Raw genomic sequence first — 25,679 nt, 5'->3', positions numbered from 1 at the left:
ACGAACCTACTGCTATGACTATAGCGATTATGGCAATGGGCCAATTTGCCAAAATGTTGAACTATCCCTTTAAAGCAGAAGTGAGCAATATTTTTGTGTTAATATAAGTCTTAAATAGTTCTATCTTCCGACAGCAATCACTTACATGGAGTGTTTGGACGGAATCACGGGTCTGTCAGTCCCTCTGCTCTGCTCTGAGCCGAGGAGAAAACTTTTCTCGTATCCTACAGTTTTTATCCAATGAGGAGAGAGAACGGCATGCAGGGCTGTGTGTGCAGCCAAGGAACGCCGTGAATGTGGCGACGTAGGGACGAGGACTGTTATGGTGCGTTCAAGGCAACTCGTAATTTGTGTTTTTCCGAACCTCTGAAGTCGTACCAGTTCGATCCGGTACGAGTTCACGGGTCAGAAGTTATGAGTGGCCGTTATAGTGACTTTCACAGGCAAAACAGGTCGGAAAAACACGAGTGGGTTGCCTGGAACGCTACAAAGTCGTAAGTTGTGACTTGAAGCTGTAATTTACGGTTTCAAAAGCCGGCCTGGAACGCAGCATTAGCCAAAACGACCGGATCGCTTACTTCTGCTTTAATGCAACTATTTGGGAGTTTTTTTTTTTGTTTTAAGTATATTTTTTTGGCATTTTTGCCTTTATTTGACAGCACATAGTGAGATAGACAGGAAAGGGGGAGGCAGAGAGAGGGGGAATGACATGCAGGAAAGGTCTGCCCGACGCGGGATTCGAACCGGGGACGCCTGCGTTGAGGACTGTAGCCTCGACATGGCTACAGTGTCGCCTTAACCACTGCGCCCCGCTATTTGGGAGTTTTACTGTGTTTATCAGCAAGGGGCTGACACTGACTCGGTATCGGAAAATGATCAAACAGTTTAATTAGGCTGGTGTAGCTAGCTGGTTAGCATGCTAGCTTCAGCAGAATAAATTAGCACCATTAGGAACAGCTCTTGGTGAGTAAAGGAATGAAGTATGATACTCAGTTCACAACATTTCTTCTAGACAGTGAGTAAACACACATAATGCTATTATTAGCTATGTTGCTAAATAGCTCCTTCACACCCAGAGTAAAATCTAAAGGGACAGATAAAAAAAAAACACACAAAAAACAGATTCTTGTTTTGGCCTGAAGATCTGTTAAAGTTATCTCCTTCACCTACCTTAGTGTCTTCCTTATCGCCTCCAACAGGCCCAGAGCTCTGCAGAGACAGAGATAATAAAACGTAAATCCCCCGTTACAACCAGCTATAGCCTAGTAGTCACTTTAAGGTTTTGATTTTATTTATCAAATCTGCTCAGAGAAGGGCCACAGGTCTTCTTAAACACTAACAGCTCACCTGGGGAGCATCAAATTTACAAAACACCCTGAAACCACATGCTTTTATCATCATAAATGTATATAACATGTGATATATCACTAATATTGTTATATTGTCAATAAATATACCCATACATGGCCATATATGACAGGCATATAAGATAGTGTCATATTATGTGAATGTACAAGATGTAAAATGCCCAAATGCATTGCTGTATCAATTGTATTATGATTATAAGAATGATATTTTGCAGACTTTCCCTCTGGTTTCCTGTTGAGATGCTAAAAGATAAATGCAGGCTCATCGACAGTAGTGCTGTAGTTTCTATAACGGTTCTCTGGAAAAGCGTAGCAGGAAAACCATGAAAATATATATTATATAAAAAGCCCCTTGTGTAAAAAGATTAAACATAAGAAAATATGTCTCTTGTCTGTGAGACAATATTGTATCATGATCGTTGGCTCAAGGTACATTACTTGGGAGCTCAATGGAGGGTGAAGGAGGTTTATGAGGTCTGGCATAAGTCCTTCTCTCTGGGGTGCGCAGCAGCAGTTAGCATGCTGCCATTTGCAGTGCACTGTCATTGCTCAATGTGATGACGCGTGTGTTCACGGGTGTGTGTGTGTGTGTATTGTGTAGCCTATGTGTGTGTTTTTTTGTGTGTCAGTGGGCTCAGATCCTATTGGACTGAGGCCACTGGAGGTAGGGAGGAACTGAACTGAAAGAAGAAGGAAATCAATAATAAAGGCAGGTGTTGAACCACTCCATCATCTTTAACCCACACTCTGCTGTACCTGTGTGTGTGTCTCTGTGTGTGTGTGTGTGACCTCCAGTTTCCAGCAGTAGCTACACTCCCTCTCTCCCCCTCTCGGCTTTGACTGGCGTTCAAACAGACAGTCAGGTAATCGGTCATTTCCAATTTGCTCTAACTGAATTACTGTGTTTGATTAAGCAGAGTCACCACCACCGACACTGGTGATGGAACTTCCTGTGTGATGGGTTTTAGTGGAACAGGTCCCCATTCATCAAACATTCATAGAAGAGAGAGTCAATCTTTAACCGCTTAAGACATTTTTCATGATAATGCAGTATTCATCAGGAGCTCCTCTTAGCGCAGGGCGGCTGCGGCTCCGGTGGAGGCTGATTATGAATGATTTGTAAGAACAAGCTCGGAAAACTTAATGTCACAAGCAGAGGGACAAGATCATTAGTTCTGGAAGAGCAGGCAGGGAAGAGCGGCTCTCTCTTGCCACCTGCTGGTTCACAGAGGAACTGCAGTAAAGGTGTTTAAATATGAAGCAGCCGAGGGAGGGTGAGATAACAGCTCTCTAGTGTGTTTGCTGCAAATCACTATGAATTAGTGATGCATTGAAGTGCTACTAGGGATGTCAGGGAAACGTTATCTCCACACTTTTTTTTTTTTTTTTTACAGTTTCAGCTTGATTTAAAGTCTCTCTAGAGTTAAATTCATATATATTCATGAAAAATGTGAAGTGTTTGGCACTTTTTTCACTTTAGAAACAACTTACTAATTGCTCTGCTGCAGAAAAACAGGGTTTTATGTTAATATTAGTCACTGGTGTCAGCAATAAACATTACCACTCAAATAACAGCAAGATTTAATTAAAAATCTTTGTGGTGTGTTTTTCCGTTTACAAGGGCTGAGTTTGTTTAATAGTGTTTACGAGATCGAAATGCTGTTCAGAGTGCAGCAACTGTGTCGTTTTTATACGGGTGAACATGAGGATAAGATGCAATTTGTCCTTTTAAGAAAGAGGTGGCGGCCTTTCCATCTGCTGCACACACAAAATAATACTGCTGTACTATCATGTGTGACTTTTATTTTGAAGGGCATGCTTGGAAGAAACAGGCAAATATTCCCTGTTGGTTTGGTTGAAGTAGTTCAAACTTGATAAATTAGTAAGTTTATTTGATTGTACAGGCACAAGAAACAAGAAAGATTCGACATATGGATGAATTAATGTACAGTCAGTGTGTGAAAAATAAAATATTTCACAGTGTCTTCGTGAAGATCTTGGACCACAGATGGAACAGGTGAAGGTTTTCTACAAGTTTGCATCATCATATAAAGAATCACACCGACTCTGTGAACTCAGTTGCGATAAAGGGAACAGGCAAGATCACAGGGAAATACACAGAGGCGTTGAGTCTCCTGAGGTTTTGTGTTTGTGGTTATAAGTCAGTGGTTGTGTCACAGCCTCTGGAGAGCAGCAGCTTTGTATTCTGAAGAGGAGGCCGACTGAGCTCACACTATTTCCCAGATAAAGCTTCTTCACCAGAGGGCACACGGAGCTGGAGCTGCATGGCGTCTTAATGAAACCAGGAGGAACCCCATTGTGTGCAGATTTTAATAACAATGATAAACCATCCGAGATTGAAATGTAAAAAAAAAGAAAAAAAGAAGAAGGTCTCGACACACCTGCAGCATAGGATTGTGTGTGTGTGTGTGTGTTTCACATCCTGAACAGTGTGAATAATCCTTGGAGGATCTACAGGCACAGCGGCTTCCAGCTCATTCATGTCCTATTCTCTCCATGAGCTCCTGAATGCACCAGTAACAGTATATGGCACCAGAGTAGACATCAGCCCTTCAATTAAATACATATGATCAAATATAGTATACCGGTATTATAATTTTGCTGCATTTTAGTGATGTTGAACTTTCAGCTCACATTGTTCTTCTTTTGGTTTTGACGTCTCTTTTGCATTTTGTTTACTTTGGGTTTTGAATCTGTGTGTTTTTTCTTAATCTTTATTCTCTTTACCTGCTCTATTTTATTTCGATGTTTTTTGTATCCTTGTTGTGAAGCACTTTGTGATATTGTTTTGATAAATGTTATTTAAATTCATTGTTAATCGTTATTAAGTTCATTATTATATTTATCACTGTCTTGTCTTCAGTAGTAACGGATCGTTATTTAAGTTTTAACCAACTGGACAATATGTACAAGTAGTTCGGTACATATTGAATTTGGTCGTATACATTTTTAATGGCTAATCATTTAATATTTGGTAAGTACTATAGTACATACAGTACACAGACACACAAAGGTAAACCGTGTACCTGCTGTTAATACCTGTTTACAGTATAAGACACTAAGCTTGTAAGAGTGAATGAGTAGTGATCGTTACTATAGGTTTAAGTGAGGATAAAGAAATAATAGAGTTGTAATATGACATAATAAGCAATAACCCAAGTAATAATGACAGTTGTTTGGTATGTATCAGGAATATGGTGATTAGCCCATCATTTTACAGTTTGTATCCATAACAACCAGTCCAGGTGAGTTAATCATTTCAGGTTTAAGTTCCTTTACCATCCAAAATAAAAAAAACAATGAGTTGTTCAGACTTAAAGGTTTTGTCAGTCACAGTCCTTCCTCTGCAGACATCACAGATCACAGGTCAGTGCAGATTAATATTAATTAGGCTATTTAACTGTTTTTGAGGCACTGTATTTCAAAAATATACATCAACTAAAAAAAAACTACTCAAGATTAAAACTTATCATCAGGAACCTGTAATAGATGATCGTTTTACGTTGTCTTCTGTATTCTTAGTATACTATAAGGGCAGATATCAGATATTTAACCAATCTGGGAACTAAATCCTTACCAAGACATTTCTTTCCCACCATAAAGTGTTTTTGGCGAAAAACTAATGCTTGCAATGGGCTCTTTGCAGTTTGCACAACACCACTACTTCCTGGACTTAATGCTGCTCCTTCATTTCCTGTCTTACATTATTGGACAACCTGATTAATCCAGGTGTGTCTGACCATTGTGACTACTCAGACACACCTGGATTAATCAGTTTGTCCAATAATGTAAGACAGGAAATGAAGGAGCAGCATTAAGTCCAGGAAGTAGTGGTGCTGTGCAAAGAGCCCATTGTAGCCCTCTGCGTTGTGTTTCTCAAGGCCTGCCCTAGGTGGGGTTTGATCCCACGACCTCCCGCACCGGAGGCGATGATGCTAACCTCTTCGCCAAGAGGTTGACAACCACTTGGCAAATTGGTTAGGACGTGGTTTATGGGTGGAGTGAGTGCACATCCGTTACACAATCAACTTAAGGCCAAAATAATCATTTTTAACTTTTCAAAAATCCTGTGTCTTTGAGCAGTTTTTTAAGGAGGTTTCCCACAGGAGTTGAATTTCAACATTTTTAATACGTGATATATTACACTCCTCCCTAAACACGATAGTGTAGAAATTTCTTGGTAAGGATCTAGTTCCCAGATTTCCATAATGTTTCCCTAACTATCTGTAAATTCAGTGTGTAGATGAGGACGGAGCAGTTGTTTACCTTTGTCAACAACAGGTGCTGCTGCTGTGCCCTTGAGCAAGGCTTTAACATCTGTCTTTGTTGGCACAGACAGCCAGAGCTCAGAATCTGAACACGGACTGACATTATTGGACACTTTGGGGTTTTCATCATCATCATCATCATCACGGCGTCTCCTCAGAGCTCCACAGTTCGCAGGTGACCGCGTGGAGAAACAGCAGCCAACACGCTGCTGGGTAAACACTCGGACTGCTCCACGGTGCTGCCACAACAGGACCAGTGGGGCTTCCCGGGGTGGCCTTTATGACCGTGACCACAGCCTTTAAATCCTCCTGCAGCCACAGACAAACAGGGAGGAAACAGACAAATAAATCAAGACTGAAACAAGAGGAGGAGGGAAAAAATACAAAAGAACTTCAACCACAGTCATTTATACTGGATCCAGGGTTTTTTATAAAATAGATTTCAAGATTTTTTTCAAACATTTAAAGGGATAGTTCAACATTTTGGCAAATTGGCCCATTGCCATAATCCCTATAGTTTTAGCAGTAGGTTCGTTACCTTTAATTGTTGGTGCAAGCTATTTTTAGAACGGCGAAGCAGAGCCGCAAACTGCTCAGAGCTACGCTACGGAGGCTAATGGGATTTCTTGTTTTTTTTTCATGAAACTCATCAGATACACAATCCAACAACTCCAAAACGCTCTTGTGGACAAGTTGTGACCTGCACATTCACCACGCTATGAGATAATAACAGAACGTTACGAGATGGAGTTGGTTTCGAGGCAAATGCAGAGACTGCTTGGTGAAAAACTGCCCCTGATGGCAACACGCATCAGCGGTTTTGCATGAATTTACCTCGAAAACAACTCTGTCTCGTAACGCTCTGTTATTATCTCATAGCGTGGTGAATGTGCAGGTCACAACTTGTCTACGAGAGGGAAACCAAGAACAACTCACGGCTCTGCTCCGCCTTTCTAAAAATAGCTTGCATTCAGTGTGTGAATGCAAGGGGACATATTTTATGTGCATTTTAGTGTAATTTTATTGTGTCTCTGATGTTTGTATCAATAAAATGAACTTTAATGTGAAGTTGCTCATGGAGATCTGATCAGTTTGATGCACAATAACAAGAAACATAAGTTAATCCTCTGAAGACAGATGCAGATACAGATGTTCTCAGTTTGTTCTCTGTCCTACTTTAAAACAAAGTGAACCATCTGTGTTGTGTCTTTTGTTTACTGTGAGAAACACCTCAGTGAAAGCTCAGCAGTGTGTGTGTGTGTACAGTAAGTGTGTGTGTGTGTGTGTGTACCTGGCATTGTTCCTGCACAGCCACATCGAGCCTCTTTGGCTCCTCCGCTGGAGCAGAAGGAGCAGCAGTGAAACGTCCCAGTGTGACGCCTCAGCTTCCTCTTCACGTCCAGGACGAAGGGAGAGCCCTGGAGGAGGAGACGGAGGAGACGGAGGAGACGGAGGAGAGTCAGTCGGCTCAGTGTGAACGTGTTCAGGTCGACAGCAAAAAAACCAACAGGACATACTGTACAAACACAAACAGAAACATGTCTTTTACAGTCTTTACTTCTCAATCAGAGCTGAATTAAAGCAGACTTCCTCTTGTTTTGGAGGTAAAATACTACAACTATTTAAAACTGACTCTGTAAGACTCTCCTTATTGTCTTTCTATCGTCTTTTATTCTTTATCCTATCATATTTCTCATTCTTTAAGTTGTTTTGTTACCCATCATTATTTCTTTTAATTGTTTCTATGGCTTTTTTTCCATTTATTTTTGTTATCTTTGTTAAATTCCTTCTTGTTGAGTATCTTTATAATTGGTTTTATCAATTTCCTTTTGTCACTTTTTCAACTTTATTTTATGGTTTTGATTTGTTCAACTGCTCTGAACTGTTTCTAACTCTTTATGTCTTGATTTGATTCAAATGCCTTTTACCTCATTCTGAGCTTTATGTTGTTATTATAACTATACATCCTTCTTATTATTTCTGTCTCCTTGGTCTCAGTTCATGTTGTTGGTTCTTCTGCCATTGTTTCCTTGTGTGTTTGCCTTTATGCCAAAGCACTTTGTAAACCCTTGTTTTCAAAGGTGCCAACAAAAGAAATAAATGATGATACTTATCATTATTATTTAATGATGGTTTTGTACCTTGACGTGTTGAGCTTTGACACAAACCCACACTGAGTAGGTTCCTGGTTCCTCAGCTGTGTACGAGACGCTGTAGGAGCCGTCGTTGTTGTCGACCACCGCCGCCTCCACTGTGCTGCAGGATGAGATCAAACACCACAAATTATCTTATTAATACGATTATCTTATTAATACTATTAAATATTACAGATCAAAGGCAGTAATTCACTGTTAAAAACATCAATTTCTTGAACTTCATCTTCTGCCATTAAAGGGATAGTTCAGCCAAAATTGAAATTGAAGCTCCTCTTCCCAGTTCGTCCAAATTTGACGAATCGGGAAGAGGAGCTCCGAGAAGCTTCCGCTACAAAACAAGCTTGAAATATAAACTTATTTAATTTTTTTTGGGACAATTTCGCATTTCGTGGCTTCAATACAAGACGGACATTACATACGAGCAGCATGGAGGTATTTGTATGTTTTTTGGTGTGTCTTTTTGTTACGAAGACAGTTGGTATCCATTTGTAACCGTTAATATGGACATGCACTGCTACGCTGAGACCGCCTGTAACTCAGAGAAGCCACGGAGGACTCTGAAACTTCTCCCAGCCCTTAGTCGACATGAGGGTGAGTAGATAATGAGTGAAATTTCAATTTTGGCTGAACTATCCCTTTAAAGTTCCTTCCTACATATCGATGACTGACACTCGACAGAGCAGAGTTTGTTTCTTGTTTGTATCTACATCATCGTATTTGAAACATGAGAGAAGGTTTTATCAAAAGCATGAATTCACAACCTTTGTGTGACACATTGTGGGTCTTTGTAGTGTAACACACACCTCCTAACTAGGGTCAAAAAATAGCACAGTGCACAAATGTGAATGACCTGCTCCAAACAGCTGGTCGACACACGGTGAGAAACTCGATCAGTCCGACTTCCCCGAGAGAATAAAACCTCGTGAAAACACCATGTGTCAGAAAACAGAGACGTCGTCGTCGTGGACATTTTCATCTACACGAGCAGGTCAGAGGCCGTCGCACACTCACCAGCTCTTCTTCTCCTTGTGCACCACACTGACCAGGACGTGCTCTCCGCCTCGCGCCATCTGCCCTCCGCCCGAGTCCCGACACACCAGGGTGAAGCTGCCCCGCTGCCCCTCCCGGCCCCGCTGCAGACCTGCCACCAGCACAGAGGGTGATAAGGTTCAGATGAGCTAAAAAAATTACGTAAATACATGGTTGAAATCTCTCACACACAGTCACATCTGGAGAAAACAGTTCCTTAAAAACGCACAAACTCTGGATTAATGAACTTTCTTCTTGCGTATCCATTGAACATATACAATCAAACAAAAAAATCATATTTTTCTATAATATATAGAATTGATTTATCATATTTTTGGATCAAAACCTGATATCCTAATTCCTTAAATCTAACATCTACCAAGTACTCTTTTAATCTTATTAATGTTTTATTCTGGTATTATTATTAATTTATTTCAGTTTGCTTATTTAATTTTACATACATAAATATTCTGTTTTGCTTATTTTTACATATACATATGTTTCTTTTCTTTACTATTTTTTCCTCCTATTTTTTTCAGTTGATTATTTATGTATCCACTTTTACCAGATGACATGCAGGCGTGATATTGTTTTTATTTCTATTTTTTCAGTTTCTAATCTATCAAAGTATCATTGTTTTCTTAGACTGGTGGCTCTGAGTTCAGGGTTGGGTGGAGGGAGGTAAATGTTGTTTAGAGACTTGAAAGATGTAACACATTATTTTGGATGAATGACGTACCAAGTTCAAATATCAATAAAGATATGAAAGATTTAAAAAAAAAAAGAAGCACAAACTCTGCAAACACACAAGAACCAGTTTCACCAGCGATCCTGCACAGTCAGCTCACATTAAACAAGACACTTCAGACATTTGTCACACACACACACACACACACACACACACACACACACACACACACACACACACACACACACACACACACACACACACACACACACACACACACACACACACACACACACACACACACACACACACACCGTGCTGACTGCTCCATCAGACACTTTCCCCCCTGAACATATGGCGTCTGCAGCCACAGCTGGGCCTCGGTGCTGCTGACCACAGTCTGCCTCAGACACTGTTATCAAGTGTTTCACTAACTTGTTGTGCTCTGCTCTGGGGGAGAAATGCTCCGATACAGATGTTGTTGCTGCTGTGGTGTTGTGTTAACGTGAACATGGGTGATTAATGTTGCTTTGCATTGTCCTGACAGTCTATTAGCCGCTGGGAGACGAATGATCCTGCTCCCTGTTTTTATCCGTCTCTGTTCAGAGAGAACAGTCACTGCAGGGTGGTTTCTTCTGTTCAGTGCTTCTTCTAGTTACACAAATATCACTCAGACTGAGAGAGCTGCAACAATTAGTTGGTTAATTGGTCGACAAAAAACAAACACACTGGCAACTATTTTGAGAGGTGAGATGTTTCGAATCTTGTCTCTAGCTCCAAACACTGGACCATGAACGAGAAGAGAAATGGCAATTGTGTATTATTCTTTACTTTATTTTGATCTTTTTACAAACGGCTCCTATCTATTTCTATTCTTTTAATTTCTTTTTGTTTTAATTGCACTGTTTTATTCAGTTCCTCTTATCTGTTTCAGACTCTATATGCCTTTGTTAATTTGTTTCTGTGCTCTATGTTGTTTTAGTGCTTCTATCTGCTTTTTATTCTCTCTTTTTTAGTCTCTTTTAATTTGGTTTTGGTGAACAAATAAAAGCAGGAGAAAAGTAATTTTTTTCAGAGCAGTTTGATTATCTCTGGCGACACCTGTGGTAAAACGTAGTAACTGCACTGCACTGGTTTGTCTTTGAATCTGATTTTAGCTTAGTAATTAAAAAAAAGTGACTTAGCCATAATTCAATCAATGAGTTGTGGGTTCAATCACCCCTTAAAATCTCTCATACCAATTACACTAATTACTGCACCACATCTTTAAACAGTTAATTAGAGATGAGACAACAAAAATACTTATTTTGAGACATCTATCAAACAAAAAAGGCAAATATTTAGTGGTTTCTCCTACTAAAATGTGATAATTTGCTGCTTTTCCTTGATTAATATTGTTCAAAACAACCAATCTGAAGCAATTACTCTGACCTGAGGAATTCACTGGACCCTTGCGACCATTAACTCTGCTCCATAACACTGTTCTTGCAACTGCAACTCAAAACATCAATGAAAGGATTGAAACACAGGAATTTAAAGCACTGCCATACTGTTAATCTGCTACGACCACATATACTATTATTTGCACCACTAGTGTTATTATCACTGCTGCCACTAATGGGTGTGAATGATGTGTGGATTTGTGTGTGAGCTCTCTAAGCCGAGCAGCCAACAGCTGTCACCATTACAGAGCCAGCTGTTGTTGGACCACACTTCACCTGTGGTCTTGATCCACCACCTCAGACCCTCTTCTCACACAGAGAGACAGAGAGGGAGAGAGGGTGGGGTGGGGGTGGGTGGAGGGGTGATAATCATCAGTAAGCCTCATTGGTTTCTAATGGCGCATTTCCACTAGCACGGTTCGGCTCGGTACGGCACGGCTCGGCGCGCTATTGCGTGTTTCCACTAGCACGCAGTACCTGCAACCGGGTACATTTTTGGTATCACCTCAGCCCTGGTTCCAAGCGAGCCGAAGCGTTACTAAAACGTGACGTCAGCCGACTGCCTTCCACTGATTGGCCGATGAGTGTCGTCACTGGAAGCGACGACCGACAACAGAAATGTTCCTGCTGAAGCCTGTTATTACCAGAGAATTTCTAATATTGAGACTGGCTCTGTTATTACGTGACTTTATTAAGTTTTAATATTTTTTCATGCGAGAAAGTAACTGTTTAGATCCCCATGTGCGGTTAGTTTATCCAAACGACGGCTGTTTAGAAGTTTGCCCCGATGTTTTTCGAGTGTGAAGCTCCAGGTCCGAGCAGCGACCGCGACATCACAGAGGCAGCAGCCCGGCTCCTGACGTGCTCCGCCGGCCAGCCTACCACTGTCACCCCGAGGAGAACAGACCGCTAATTAACTTCCCCGATGGCTTTTAGAGGTTTACCACCGGCTGGTTAAACTCTTAAATGTTGGTCTCATTGATGAAATCTAACAATTGTGGCTGTAGCAGAAGTTTGTTTGTGGTTAGACAGAAGAGCAGCACTGCCTTGGGGTCTGAACGCACAGAAAACACCACATTTACATCAATAAATAAATGTTTTACAATGAACCAGGCCGATCTCAGAGCTGGCAAGACTCTCCGGTAAGGCATATTGAACGGTTAAATGCCGTTAACGGGACGAGAGCAGTCAAAACGGCGGTTTAAAGCTAGCTACAGCGAGGGTAGGTTCACTTCCTGTTTTCAAAGTAAAAGCACCAATTCTATCGTAATGGCTTTCCTTATGATAAAAGGCAACGGGTATTTTATTTTGTGAAAATAACCGGAAGTGCGTTGCTCACTACGGCTAGCTTTAGTAACGCCGACTTCGTTGAAACAAAATTGTAAACAGCTGGTATTTTGTCAGATTTTCAACACGTTGGGGATCTAAACGACTACTTTCTCGCCTGAAAATGTTTCAAATGTTGCTAAAGTTATATATTTACTGAGTTTAGAGCGTTGCTCGGCGACGTGTAAATGACGTCACGGCGGTACTAGTGATACTCAGTTGTAATGGAAACACAACCAAACCGAGCCGTGCCGTGCCGTGCCGAGCCGTACCGAGCCGAACCGTGCTAGTGGAAATGCGCCATAATAGTCAACACAGAAATCTGCCCCAAGAAACAAAAGGAGACACTGATGAGGCTGATAAAAGTCGAACAAACACATTAAATACACAACGAGGGTCCAGCTGCTGCAGTGATACTGTGGATTCATACAGGTCAACACAAAACAAAACACTGACAGAGAGCGATTTTAGCCAAAAAGGAGAAGTTTCTTAAACACAACGGGGAAGTCAAAACAGGAAGGAAGTGTGAAGTGTAAATGGAAAGGTCAGCGGAGGGACACGGTGCACTGTGTGACCCCTGCTAGTCAAATAAAGCACAAACACACACACACAGACAAATACAAGGTGTCAACACAAACTACAGACGCAAACAGAGCGAGCTTTTAGGCAAACAAGGGAACGCTGACAAAACTAAAATCCTTTTAGACTTTTTTCTTGTTTTTCTGTCTTCATTCGAAACCATGTGCAGTTTGTGGAGGAACAACAGAGCACCAAATGCGCAAATATTACATTGTTCTTAGGTGGAGATCTCTTAAAGATGCACAATTAATTGAGATACAAACAAAAGTAGAAGTTAAACTTCAGTTTATAGGAGTGGGTAAAAACACCTTCATCTTCTTCTGTTTGATGTTACATTGATAAGCAGCTTGTTTTATCCAGCAAATAGACCAAAACAACATAAATGTATGAAATATACATCTATATAAAACAGAGTAAAGTAAATGTTTGGTTGTTTTACTTAAAATAATTAGAAAATAATATAATTATGAAGTACTTTAGCATTATATTGGGTAAGTTCACACTATTAAGCATTAGTTAGGCATCAAATACTGAATTAATCATTTATAACACATGAATACTCATTAGTATGTAGTTTATAAACACAGTTAAAATGTTTTACTCATGGGGGGCGCTAGCGAGCAATGGAAGACTAAGACGCACCTCCAGATAGCTCGTCAAAAATCCGTTCAAAACTGAGCAAAAACGCAAATTTACTGAATGTTACCCACTTCGTGAAGAATATAAACGTCGAGGTAATCACCGGAACAAAATATTCTGCTCGGTTTTCATAATGGTTAAAGCGAAAGCCAAGAAGAGCGAGTCACCTGAGACAGGCCCAGAAGCCCCGAGCACACCTTACTCGGAGGCCCCGGAAACTGACGACAGCACTATGGATGAACCCTCTAACAAGACGGTGCTCGCGGCCATCGCTGCTTTAAGCGCAGATGTGAACCGGATCAGATCAGAGGTTTGTGCCACCATAGAAACCCGCATCACAGAAGTTTCTGCTACCATCAGGGGCGAGATCTCATCACTTAATGAAAACGTCCAGAAATCTGTTTCTGAGCTGAGAGGCATATCAGCAGTGCACGAGACCGCTCTAAAAGAGCTAGAAGAAAGCGCTTCAACCCACTCTGACATCCTCTCCACGCTGCAAACTACAGTGGATCATCTGACAACTAAAGTTAAACACCTGGATGAAAAGTGTGAGGACCTCGAGGCGCGCTCCAGACGGAACAATATCAGGATTATAGGAATACCAGAGGGAAAAGAGGGACCACGGCCCAGAGAGTTCATCTCACAACTCCTAACCGAAGCGCTGTCTCTGCCGGAGCAACCACTGATAGATCGGGCACACAGGATAAACCGCCAGAAACCGAAACCAGAGGACCCCCCGCGACCCTTCATCTTAAGACTTCACTACTACCACGTCCGTGAGGAAATACTACGTAGGGCCATGGAAAAGAATAAGATGGAATACCAGGGGCGGAAAATACACATATTTCCAGACTTCCCTCCTTCTGTGGTCAAACAGAGAGCTGCGTTCACTAAAGTCAGAGAAATGCTACGAGGAAGATCGGACGTCAGGTACGGACTGATTTATCCTGCCAGGCTGATGGTGACGCACGGAGGAGTGAAAATGTCGTTTACCGACCCGAGGGAAGCTCAAGATTACGCAGAGAAACACTTTGGTCAGCCACATTAGACAATGACAGAGGGATAGACACAACAAGTGGCCCAGCTGGGTGGATAGCGAGCTGCATACAGCACCATGGAGAGCAACGTGAGGAAATGGACAGATGCGTGAATCTCTCTCTCTCTCCCTCTCGCTTTCTCTCTCTCCCTCTCGCTCTCCTCTCGCTTGTCTATTCACCTAAAGGTAACACACACTACTGGCTGGCAATATGTGTGGAATCTGAACGAGTGATCGCTCCAGCAGTTATACATACTGGTTCAATCCATCAAAATATGGTGAGACTGTACGTTAGGCTACACTAGAATCGTTTTATACCTGACAGCCTAAATGTTTTTGTTTTATTCAAATGAATCTGACGAGCTATCGTTTTTTGAGAAGCAGTAGTTACTAAGGTTAACAAAGGTTAACAGTAACAGCTCAGGGAAGTAATAGTTTTTGGTTAGACTTTATTCTTTTTTTTTTCTCATTATTATCATTTTTTGAATACTTCCCGAAGTACTTTCGTGCCATACGCCTGTTTAGTACTGGCTAGAAATGTTCTTGTTCTTTGTTTACTCAGTTTGTTCCAGGGGGTTTAGAAGAGCTTATAGGAAGGGGAAGGGAGGGATGGGATTTAGCCGTCTTACTACTATAAAATCACAATTTAAAGGTGAACTAATTGGAACTGTTATTTACTCTACTTTTTTTCTGATATGCCAATACAAGATGATCTGAATACAAGAGAAGGAAGGAAGGGTCTAACCTTAGCTAGCTGGAATGTGCGCGGACTTAACAATCCAATAAAAAGAGGTAAAATCTTTGCTCATCTTAAATCATTAGCACCAGATCTGATATTCTTACAGGAAACCCACTTGAAAAAAGACTCTCACGTCAGATTAAGGTGTAAATGGATCAATAATGTATACCACTCATCATTTAATGTTAAAGCAAGAGGTACAGCAATTATGATAAGGAAAGGTGTTCCTTTCATTCACAAAGATACAATATCTGATAAGGAAGGTCGGTTTCTGATTGTAACTGGGGAAATATATTCTACTCCTCTCACCTTAATGAACATATACGCTCCGAATATAGACAATCCATCATTCTTTCAGAAGGCAATGTCTCTTATACCAGATTTGTCCCAAACGAATTTGATTATTGCAGGGGACTTCAATTGCGTGTTAGATCCGTATTTAGACAGGTCTTCCACTCGCAGAGCAGAGAAGAGTAATTCAAGTGCCTTTCTTAATACATTTATCAACAATACTAATCTGTCTGACATTTGGAGAATAGCCAATCCGACTGGTAGGGATTATTCATTCTACTCTGCAACACATAACTCTTACAGCAGGATAGATTATTTTCTCATAGATGCAAAACTAACGCCATATGCTGTAAATACGAAATACCACAATATTTTGATCTCAGATCACAGTCCCCTTACGTGTACTCTGAATATTCAAAATATGGTGAAGCCACAGACGAACTGGAGGCTAAACCCTCTTTTACTAACCGAAAAAGAGTTCTGTGATTATTTAAAAGCTCAGATATCCCTCTATTTTGATACTAATGATAATTCAGAAACCACCCCTTCTGTTCTATGGGAGGCATTCAAAGCATTTATTAGAGGCTCTATCATTTCATTTGAAGCATCTAGAAGGAAAATGAACAAAGCTAGACTACTTGAATTAGACAACCAAATTAACCTTCTGGATAAAGAAAATGCCAAAACTCCTTCCAGTGACTTGCATAAAAAGATATCAGCCTTAAAATATGAATATAACAAGATACTCTCGGCAAAGATTAGTAAGGCATTTTTATATACAAAACAAAAATATTTTGAGTTTAATGACAAGCCACATAGACTCTTAGCCCGGCAACTCAGAAAACAGGAAAATGATCGCACAATACATAAAATCAAATCTGATAAGGGTGAGATTCTGATTAAACCCAAGGACATTAATGATCGATTTCTCCAATTTTATAAAAATTTGTACACTTCCAAAAACGATACAGACTATACAGCTATGCAAGATTTCTTAAATAAGTGCAATCTTTCCCAACTAGATGAAAATGAGGCAGCTCAGCTGAACTCTGAAATTTCTGTTGAAGAAGTTAAAAAAGCTATCACTTCACTTAAAAGCAATAAAGCTCCAGGCCCTGATGGCCTTCCAGGTGAGCTGTATAAAAAATTTAATGAAACCCTCTGCCCATATCTACATAGGGTGTTCACTCAAGCCCACACGGATGGTGTCCTACCTCCTACTTTAACAGAAGCGGTTATTACAGTGATACATAAAAAGGGTAAGGACCCTGAAGAGGTTGGCTCTTTTCGCCCTATTTCTCTGTTAAACCTAGATGGGAAATTATTTTCAAAAATTTTGGCTAATAGATTGAGCCCCTTTCTAGATAAATTAGTACATCCTGACCAAACTGGTTTTATACCAGGTAGAAATTCTTTTTTCAATCTTAGACGTTTATTTAATATCATGTATGCTCCTGATAGACCAAAAGAAGAGCTAGCCATCCTATCACTCGATGCTGAGAAGGCATTCGACCAAGTCGAGTGGCCTTATCTATTTGAAATTTTAAAGAGATTTAATTTTGGAGAAAAATTTATTTCAATGGTAAAGCTTCTTTATAACAACCCCTGTGCACAGATACTGACTAATCAAATATTGTCCCCCCGTTTTAGACTACATAGAGGAACGAGACAAGGGTGCCCCCTTTCCCCCTTAATTTTTGCTTTAGCAATCGAACCCCTTGCCGAGAGTATCCGCTCAGACCCTTTAATTCATGGTTATAATACACAAAAATCTATAAACAAAATTTCATTATATGCCGATGATGTTTTATTATTTATCTCTCAGCCCCAAGTCACGATTTCACAGATACTCGATAAAATAAATTCATTTGGGACCTTCTCTGGTTACAGGATAAATTGGAATAAAAGCGAGCTAATGCCCGTGCACGTACAGAATATTGCCTGGTTACAGAACCTCCCTTTTAGTGTATCTTCAGAAAAATTCACGTATTTAGGAATTCAGATCACAAAGTGCCACTCTCATTTATTTAAGGAGAATTTCCCACCACTGTTGTCTAGATTACAGTCAAATATACAGTTCTGGAAGACCTTGCCAATTTCATTACTTGGCAGAGTGAATGCTATCAAAATGATTTTCTTGCCCCAATTACTATATTTATTTCAGAACATTCCAGTGTTTCTCCCCAAATCTTTCTTTAAAAAAATAGACTCGATTGTGCTCCCTTTCTTATGGGAATACAAAACCCATAGAATTGGCAAGAAACACCTTTGTAAAGCTAAAATAGAAGGAGGCTTGGCACTCCCGAATTTTTTATCATATTATTGGGCCTCACAAATCAAGATTATGGCATACTGGCTGGATAACACAGCTACCCCACCCAACTGGCTCGAATTAGAACAAGAGACATGCCAACCTAACTCTATAGGTGCCATCCTTCTGGCACCTTACACTATTGAGAAGTCTTTGTACAATAGCAATGTGATGATCCACAGTACAGTGCGTATTTGGAAACAAATCAAATCACACTTTAAGTTGAAACCCATATCTTATGCTTTACCTATCACTGGGAACCCTACGTTTCCTCCATCCACTCTGGATAATACTTTTAATCTCTGGAAGAACAGAGGCATCCATACAATAGGTGAGCTATACATTAGAGGCATTTTTGCATCCTTTGCACAACTACAGAGTAAATATAATATACCGAGTAGTAGTTTCTTTAGATACTTGCAAATTAGAGACTATGTAAGAAAATATTTGCATAATTTTGAGACTTTCTCAGGCTCTTCTCTTGATAGATGCCTCCGGCCCATGTCTTGCTCAGAAAAATCGATATCTTATATATATGACACTTTGCAGTCTATCAATCCAGTGAACTCCACTTTAATAAAAACAAAATGGGAGGAAGAAATGGGCACTGAGATCCCGGACCCTCTATGGGAAAAGAGTTTGGAACATACTCATCGTTGTTCTAATAATGCTAGGCACTGCCTAATTCACTTTAAGATTCTACATCGTCTTCACTATTCTAAGGAGAGGTTACATAGAATATATCCTGAGACGTCCCCTATTTGTGACAGATGCCTTGTTGCAGAAGACACGTTGCTTCACAGCTTCGCCCTGTGTCCCAAGGTTAAGATCTTTTGGTTTAATATCTTCAGTTTAGTCTCTAAAATACTTAACATACAGTTGGAGCCTAATCCACATACTATTATTTTGGGAATTTCAGACGATACTAAAAGGTTAAATAACTACCAACAATGTTTCCTCTCCTATAGTCTCATCATCGCAAAGAAGCTACTTCTCATGCATTGGAAAAAGAAAGAAACTCCCACCACAAAGATGTGGCTTAGTGATCTTACTAACACTCTCCATTTTGAGAGAATAAAATATACTCTTATGGATAAACTTCCACACTTTGAAAACATTTGGTCACCTCTCATTCACTATCTCACACCTGGTAGTGGAAATTAATGTTTCCCCCTAACTATAATAAAGTAGTATTTAGACGGAAGGGTAAGGCTGGGTAGGGTGGGTGGGAGGGAGGGATTTATTTCGGTTTTGTTTTTGTTTGTTTATTTTTCTGTATTCTGTAATACATGTGTATCTGTTCTTCATTTACCATTGTTATGTGTTCTAAAAACAAAAAGAGGACAGTATGTCCTAACTGCACATATTTCTATATGGATGTACATTATACTTGTGTGTATGATGTGGATAATATAACAATGTTACAATGTGCTCTAATAAAAATATTTGAAAGAGAAAATGTTTTACTCATCATCGATAAGCACTAACTACATAGTATTCATGCGTTATAAATGAAGAATTCAGTATTGTATTGTAGTGTGTACTTATTATAAAGTGTTACCTTATATTGTCTATTTTTTATATTCTTAGCTTTGACTTTTGTGAAAGAAGTGAAGGTTTTAACAATCTTACAGATGTTCTCCTGGTGCACACACACCTCTGTACACTTCCTCTACTACTGATTATTGTGGGTTTTTTTTTCTAATGAATTAACATATTTAGCAGGAGAAGCAGTAAAAAAGTGTAAAAACAGAAAATGACTTGTTGCATCTGTCCACAGTTCACCACCATGCTCAGTGTTTTATCCTCCATCATGAGACTCTGGAGCCTGAACTACATTTGTCTTTAAGAGTTCATTCCTGTGACTTGAACGTGTCCTGTAGCCACTAACAATGTGTGTGCCAGGGTGTGTGTGTGTGTATGTGTGTGTGTGTGTGTCTGTAAACACCCCCTCTGTCTGCTGCCTCCAGGCCTGTTCAGTCGCCTCTACATTCCTCTGTCCCTGAGGAATTTCTGTCTCAAAGCACCGAGGGAGAAAACAATGGTCTGTAACGGCTGCAGGAGACGTCGGCCCTCGCTCCACCTCCTCCTCCCCCTCAAAACAACTTTAACCTGTCCCCTCCACCTCCTGCTACAGCTCAGGGTGATACATTTACTTTAGTTTCACAGCTAAACATCAACTTTAAACAATAAATACTCAGCAAAAGAGGAGGAAAGTATAGCATATCTGCACTGAGGAGACACCTGTTACATAGCAGATGAGTTCTGATATTTTTCTTTCTGTCCACAAAACCAATGAAGACAAAAAAAATCTCTAAAAACATGTGGAGTGGAGTAATAAATAGTTTTAACAACTTTAAAGAAAGTATTTAAAGCCACAAACCGTACACTGAAACTGAACTGTACATGAGATTGATTTAAAATACAGAATCTGCAGTAATTAAACTATGCTTTATAACAGTTTTTTAACAGTTTTTGATGGAGATTTACACTTAAATCTCACATTATTATCAGTTTTAGTCTTTTTGTGGGGAAATTTATCTATAGAGAATATGATAACAACCAATAAAGTGACTTGAAATGGTGGATCTCTACATATGAACATCTAAAAAAGTAAGATTTTGCAGCTTATTTCAGGATATTAACTTGTGCATTTGTTTATTTGGACACTAATTAGCTGTTAAATTCACTTCTGAAGAACTTGAACACACTCATATGTCATAATAAAAGTGGTTTCATCCTAAAAGTTACTTATTCCTCTTCATAAAACACATCGCTGTATGTTTTACCTTCTCCTTCGATGGTGCACTTGCTGAGGTCGACCGTCCTGGAGTTGATGAGCCCGACCACTGGGAAGCCCTCCACCTCCCCCGCCGGCTCCCTGGGCATGAAGCAGATGCTGCTGCCGTCGTCGGGGGCGACCGTGGCCGGGTGGGGGTCGTATCCGCTCTCCGACAGACTGGTCAGCCTCCTCAGGGTCACTCCTTTGGCGCTGAGGATCTCGGCGTCCGACCCGCAGCTCAGCAGCCGCTCTGCGAATTCAACGCTGCCGCGGACGTCGAGCAGAGCCTGATGCAGCTGAGCCCTCTGCAGGTGGAGCTGGTTCCTGTGGAGGAGGGGGGGGCACAGTCAGAGGTTAGTTAGTTAGTTAGTTTTTTATTTTCACGGTGTCATACACCAAAGAGGTGCCCAGCCCTCATGGGCTTACAAGACACACCAAAAGAAATAAAGAACAATAAACAAAAGAACATCTCCACATACACTAATCCAGGATCTACAGTCATCAGAAAGCACAATCCACAATCAAACATAAAGCGCGCCCATGCACTTTTGGTAAGCATTCAACACATACTGAGCTAAATAAAACACTTTTTCACTAAACAGGTATGCTAGTCTACAGCCATCGGACACAGAAAACAAATCAGGACAGTCCGGGGTCATTTTAAGAAAGAGCTTATGTCTACAGTCATGGTAAAAAGGACAGTAAAACAAAAAATGCATTTCATTTTCTACCTCTCTCAGGTCACACAGGTGCCACTTTCTATTCTCTTCTGGGATTGAATGGAAACTTCCCGTTTCAACCGCCAGAGGCAAGATACCACATCTCAACTGGGCACAAACAGACCTCTGCGCTCTAGTTAGGTTAAGGGTGACATCATTTTATAAGGCTCCGGTTGGTAAACAGACTTTATCAAACAATACACTCTTAATTTAGGTTTGTGCAGAATTTCTTCTGCCCAATTTTGTTTATAATTTTCAAATAATATTATCTTAATTTGTCTAACATTACAAGATAATTTATTTCTATTTTTTATACTGAAAATCTGCTTCATCAAATATTTTAATAAGTTCCCTTGTCCAACGACAGTTTTTTGAAATGTTCCACGAAAAAATGTGTTTGACAAGTCTGTTGTCGGGCATTTTAATGAGTCTGTTCCACAGTCGCACCATGTCACCCTTAATCCACACTTCGCATGGGCCACAGGTGATGTCATCTCACCTGTGGCCCAACATTTCTGTGTTGCTTCGTACCTGCGCTGGACGCGGAGCTCCTCCAGGCGGCGCAGCAGAGACAGGCAGTGTGCCTCCACTGCGCTGGCGTAGCTTCGTGCAAACGCCCTCACCTCGCTGGCGGTCGCCTCCACTCGTGTCTGCAAAGCCTCCTGGGAAACCTCCACCTGTAGGAGAGGATGGGGAGAGACAGAAAATAACATTAATAAACATTTGACGTAGCTCCAGTTATGATTTAACTCTATAGGGTTAAAGGGATAGTTCAACATTTTGGCAAATTGGCCCATTGCCATAGCAGTAGGTTTGTTACCTTTAATTGTCGGTGCAAGCTATTTTTAGAACGGCGGAGCAGAGCCGTGAGCTGCTCAGAGCTACGTTACAGAGGCAACGGAACGTTACGAGACGACGAGAGTTGTTTTCAAGGCAAATACAGAGACTGCTTTCTGAAAAACTGCCCCCGATGGCAACGCACATCAGCGGTTTTGCATGAATTTACCTCTAAAACAACTCTGTCTGGTAACGTTCTGTTATTATCTCATAGCGTGGTGAATGTGCAGGTCACAACTTGTCCACCAGAGCGTTGTGGAGTTGTTGGATTGTGTATTTGATGAGTTTGATGAGGGAAACCAAGAAATCCCATGAGCCTCCGTAGCGTAGCTCTGAGCAGCTCACGGCTCTGCTCCACCGTTCTAAAAATAGCTTGCACCGACAATTAAAGGTAACAAACCTACTGCTATGACTATAGGGATTATAGCAATGGGCCAATTTGCCAAAATGTTGAACTATCCCTTTAAGGAACTATAAAATATGCAGGTGTGCTGTGTTATTTTTCTTGTATGGTTGGAGTTGTATCTCCCACCCTGATCTCATCTCTGTCACCTTCTGCAGCGACTCCTCCAGACGGTCCAGGCGAGGTCGCAGGCACGCGCTGACCAGCTCTCGGATGCGGTCTCCGTGGCGATCGATGACATCCCGCGCGGGGCAGCAGCGGTGGTCGCGGTGCAGCGTGGCGGCGCACTCCAGGCACACGGGCAGGTCGCACGGCTGACAGAAGAGCCGCAGCTCCTGACCCGGGTGGAGGGAGCAGAGGACGGGGCGGCACAGGCGACCACGAGACCTCAGCTCGGCCACGGCCTGAACGGAGTGAGACGCCGTTCGCTTCTGTCGCCTGCAGAGACGAAGAGAGGAGAGGAGAGGAGAGGAGAGGAGAGGAGAGGAGAGGAGAGGAGAGGAGAGGCAGACACTCACACATCTGTATCGTCAGAGAGTAAAAGATTCAGCTCAACATCTGGCCTCATCTGACTGGAGGTCAGAGGTCAGCTGGGTGTTCACTGCAGAGAGAAAACGACTTTAATAACAGGATACAGTAGAAAAATAAAGAGGAGAACATCACACATACCTGAGTGACAGGAAAATAAAAGAGTAGGACGAAATAAAACAGGTGTGACCGCTCAGAATAGAATAGAATAGAATAGGAGCTCTACTACTCTAGTAAATAATGAAGATTTTCTTAACTTTGCATGTTGGATGATGACAAAGAAAATGCAATAAACTACCAATTTTATCGACTTGTTTGCAGATTGATAGTAAGTAAACCTTTCTGTGAAGTTAACAACAGAAAACAGTAGAACAGAACCTACTGCACATGTGAGTGAGGCAGTGAATAATAAAACAGAACTGAAGACAAAAGTATGGAGAAAGAACAGAGGAGAACCTTGTTTATCAAGAACAACAATAGAAACAATAGAATTTACCTGTTAAAGTTCACCTGCTCAATTGAACTTTGGTTCTATTCGTTTGGGTTAGGGTTAGGGTTTGATTCTATTGAAGTTCAAGTCAAGTTAACAGCTGGTTTCTCAGTGAGTTGTGTAGAAAGTAATGAAGAAATAATACCTGTTTTAACTCAACAGCAAGATAAAATAGAGTAAAATAGAGCATAGTAGAACATCTGCAATCTTCTCGACTAGACAGAAATTGTGTGTATCTCACAGTGGAATAGAATAGATAATACAACAGGACAGAACTTCTCCTATCAGCTGGAATAAAACTAAAGTTTAGGATGGGTAGCCTACCTGACAACAGAATATAATGGAATAGAATCCAACAGAATATAATATTAAACACGGTCGGCAGAGTAGAACTTCTATAAGTGTGATTGACTTGAACAGAATAACTTCTATCAGCTGGAATAGAAAGGAAGTTTAGGATGGGAAACTGACAATAGAATAGAATAGACATCAGGGTTCTTCTGTGTCCACACTTTTGTTCTGTTCAATTTTATTTTCCACCACCACACTCACAGGTCCAGCAGGTCCTGTTCTACTCTATCCTACTGTTTTCTATTGTCAACTTCACAGAAAAGTTTACTTATCATTGGTAAAATGACCTGTTAACAAGACAGCAACATGAAATAGAGTAAAATAAAACATAATAGAACATCTGCCAACATCTGGAATAGACAGAAATTGTGTGTTTATCTCACAGCATAATGGAATATGTGGCATGGAACTGGAGAGAGTAGACCCTCCTCACATATCAGCTGGACTGCAGAAGTTTAGTGAATAAAGTAACTAAAAGTCTCACTCTGAACATGACAGCATAACAAACTAGAGTAGAACTTGATAATCTAATTGAATTGATCGACCCTGATCGATCCTTGTTTACCTGTGGGCCTGGCAGCAGAACTCGCACAGGTTGACGCAGCAGACCTCGCAGCGGCTCTCGGCGCCTCCTTCCCCGCACAGGTCGCAGCCCAGCGGACCGTCCGTCACCAGCGTCTCCAGGAAGACCTCGTCCAGGGCCAGGTGGTCGGTGCTCAGCCCGGCCGGTCCCGACGGGGGGAGGTCCACCTCGGAGTCACAGTCCGGGCAGAGCACCGTGACGGGAGGGTCTCTGGGACTGGACCCCCTCCCCACCACCCCCACCGCCGCCGCCTCGGAGAAGGGCTCCAGCTGGGAGATGCAGTCCGAGCAGAAGCTGTGCAGACACGGAAGGATCTTCGGGTCCCGGTACAAGCGTTTACAGACTTTACACACCGCCCTGGGGTTCACCGAGGCGCCGCCGTTCACCCGCTGCTGTCCCGCCGGGCTGCTGCTGCTCGGCTGCTCCGCGGCTTCCTGGTGCCCCGACGCCGACATGGTGAGAGTCTGTGGCGGATTCTGGTGCCACAAACACACCGGTGATCACCACACAAACCGACACACACCGCACTCCGAGCTCCACAAACCAACACAGAGCTCCACAGAAAACTGCTCCAGAGCCGCCTCTCCCTCTGCACGGTGACCCCTCACACCAAACTGTCCACTCACCGACTCCACACGCACTTTAATAACTTCATCTCACAGGTTCGATTCCCACTTCAAAGTCTTTTTTACTTTTTTCTTCGACATGAGTATGTTGCGTTCACGGCCCCGTGGGACATATGATTCCTCCTCACTCACTACCGGACCAATAGGAAACAACTAAGCAAGGGGTCGTTCAAAGACTTTCAGGACTCCTCAGCTCCCTCCAGCCCCCGGACCCGGACTGTCCCCATCTACCGGCCGGACAGGACGAGGAGGGTCTGTCTGGAGACAGAAATAATCCCACCGGAGCAGTGTTTAATAATAAAAACAGTTGAATTACGATCAGTTGATTGGACAGGACAGTTTTCCTGCACTCGTGTGCAATCACAATCAATAATGTGCAATAATCTGATAACAATTCTGTAATTCATTATTTGCAATGGAGGCTAAATGTTACCAAAGTATTAGCCTAACTGAATTAAATATGTTATA

At 41.5% G+C, this 25,679-nt stretch overlaps 1 protein-coding gene across 1 annotated transcript; it reads right to left on the bottom strand.

The window, feature by feature from the left end:
* Positions 1-5,810: 5,810 nt before the first annotated feature.
* trim45 (tripartite motif containing 45) lies at positions 5,811-25,040 on the bottom strand (the record flags this gene model as incomplete). Its single annotated transcript, XM_083996016.1, has 8 exons — positions 5,811-5,965; positions 6,948-7,074; positions 7,798-7,912; positions 8,824-8,953; positions 20,682-20,998; positions 21,925-22,070; positions 22,783-23,071; positions 24,568-25,040. 8 exons carry the CDS (start codon positions 25,038-25,040, stop codon positions 5,811-5,813), a joined length of 1,752 nt encoding a protein of 583 aa, XP_083852142.1.
* Positions 25,041-25,679: the final 639 nt, after the last annotated feature.

This window comes from Trachurus trachurus, assembly GCF_905171665.1.
Source record: "Trachurus trachurus genome assembly, chromosome: 21".
In the NCBI taxonomy this organism is placed as follows: domain Eukaryota; kingdom Metazoa; phylum Chordata; class Actinopteri; order Carangiformes; family Carangidae; genus Trachurus; species Trachurus trachurus.
Note: the sequence above shows the minus strand (reverse complement) of the source record. Positions and strands in the feature narration are given on the sequence as shown.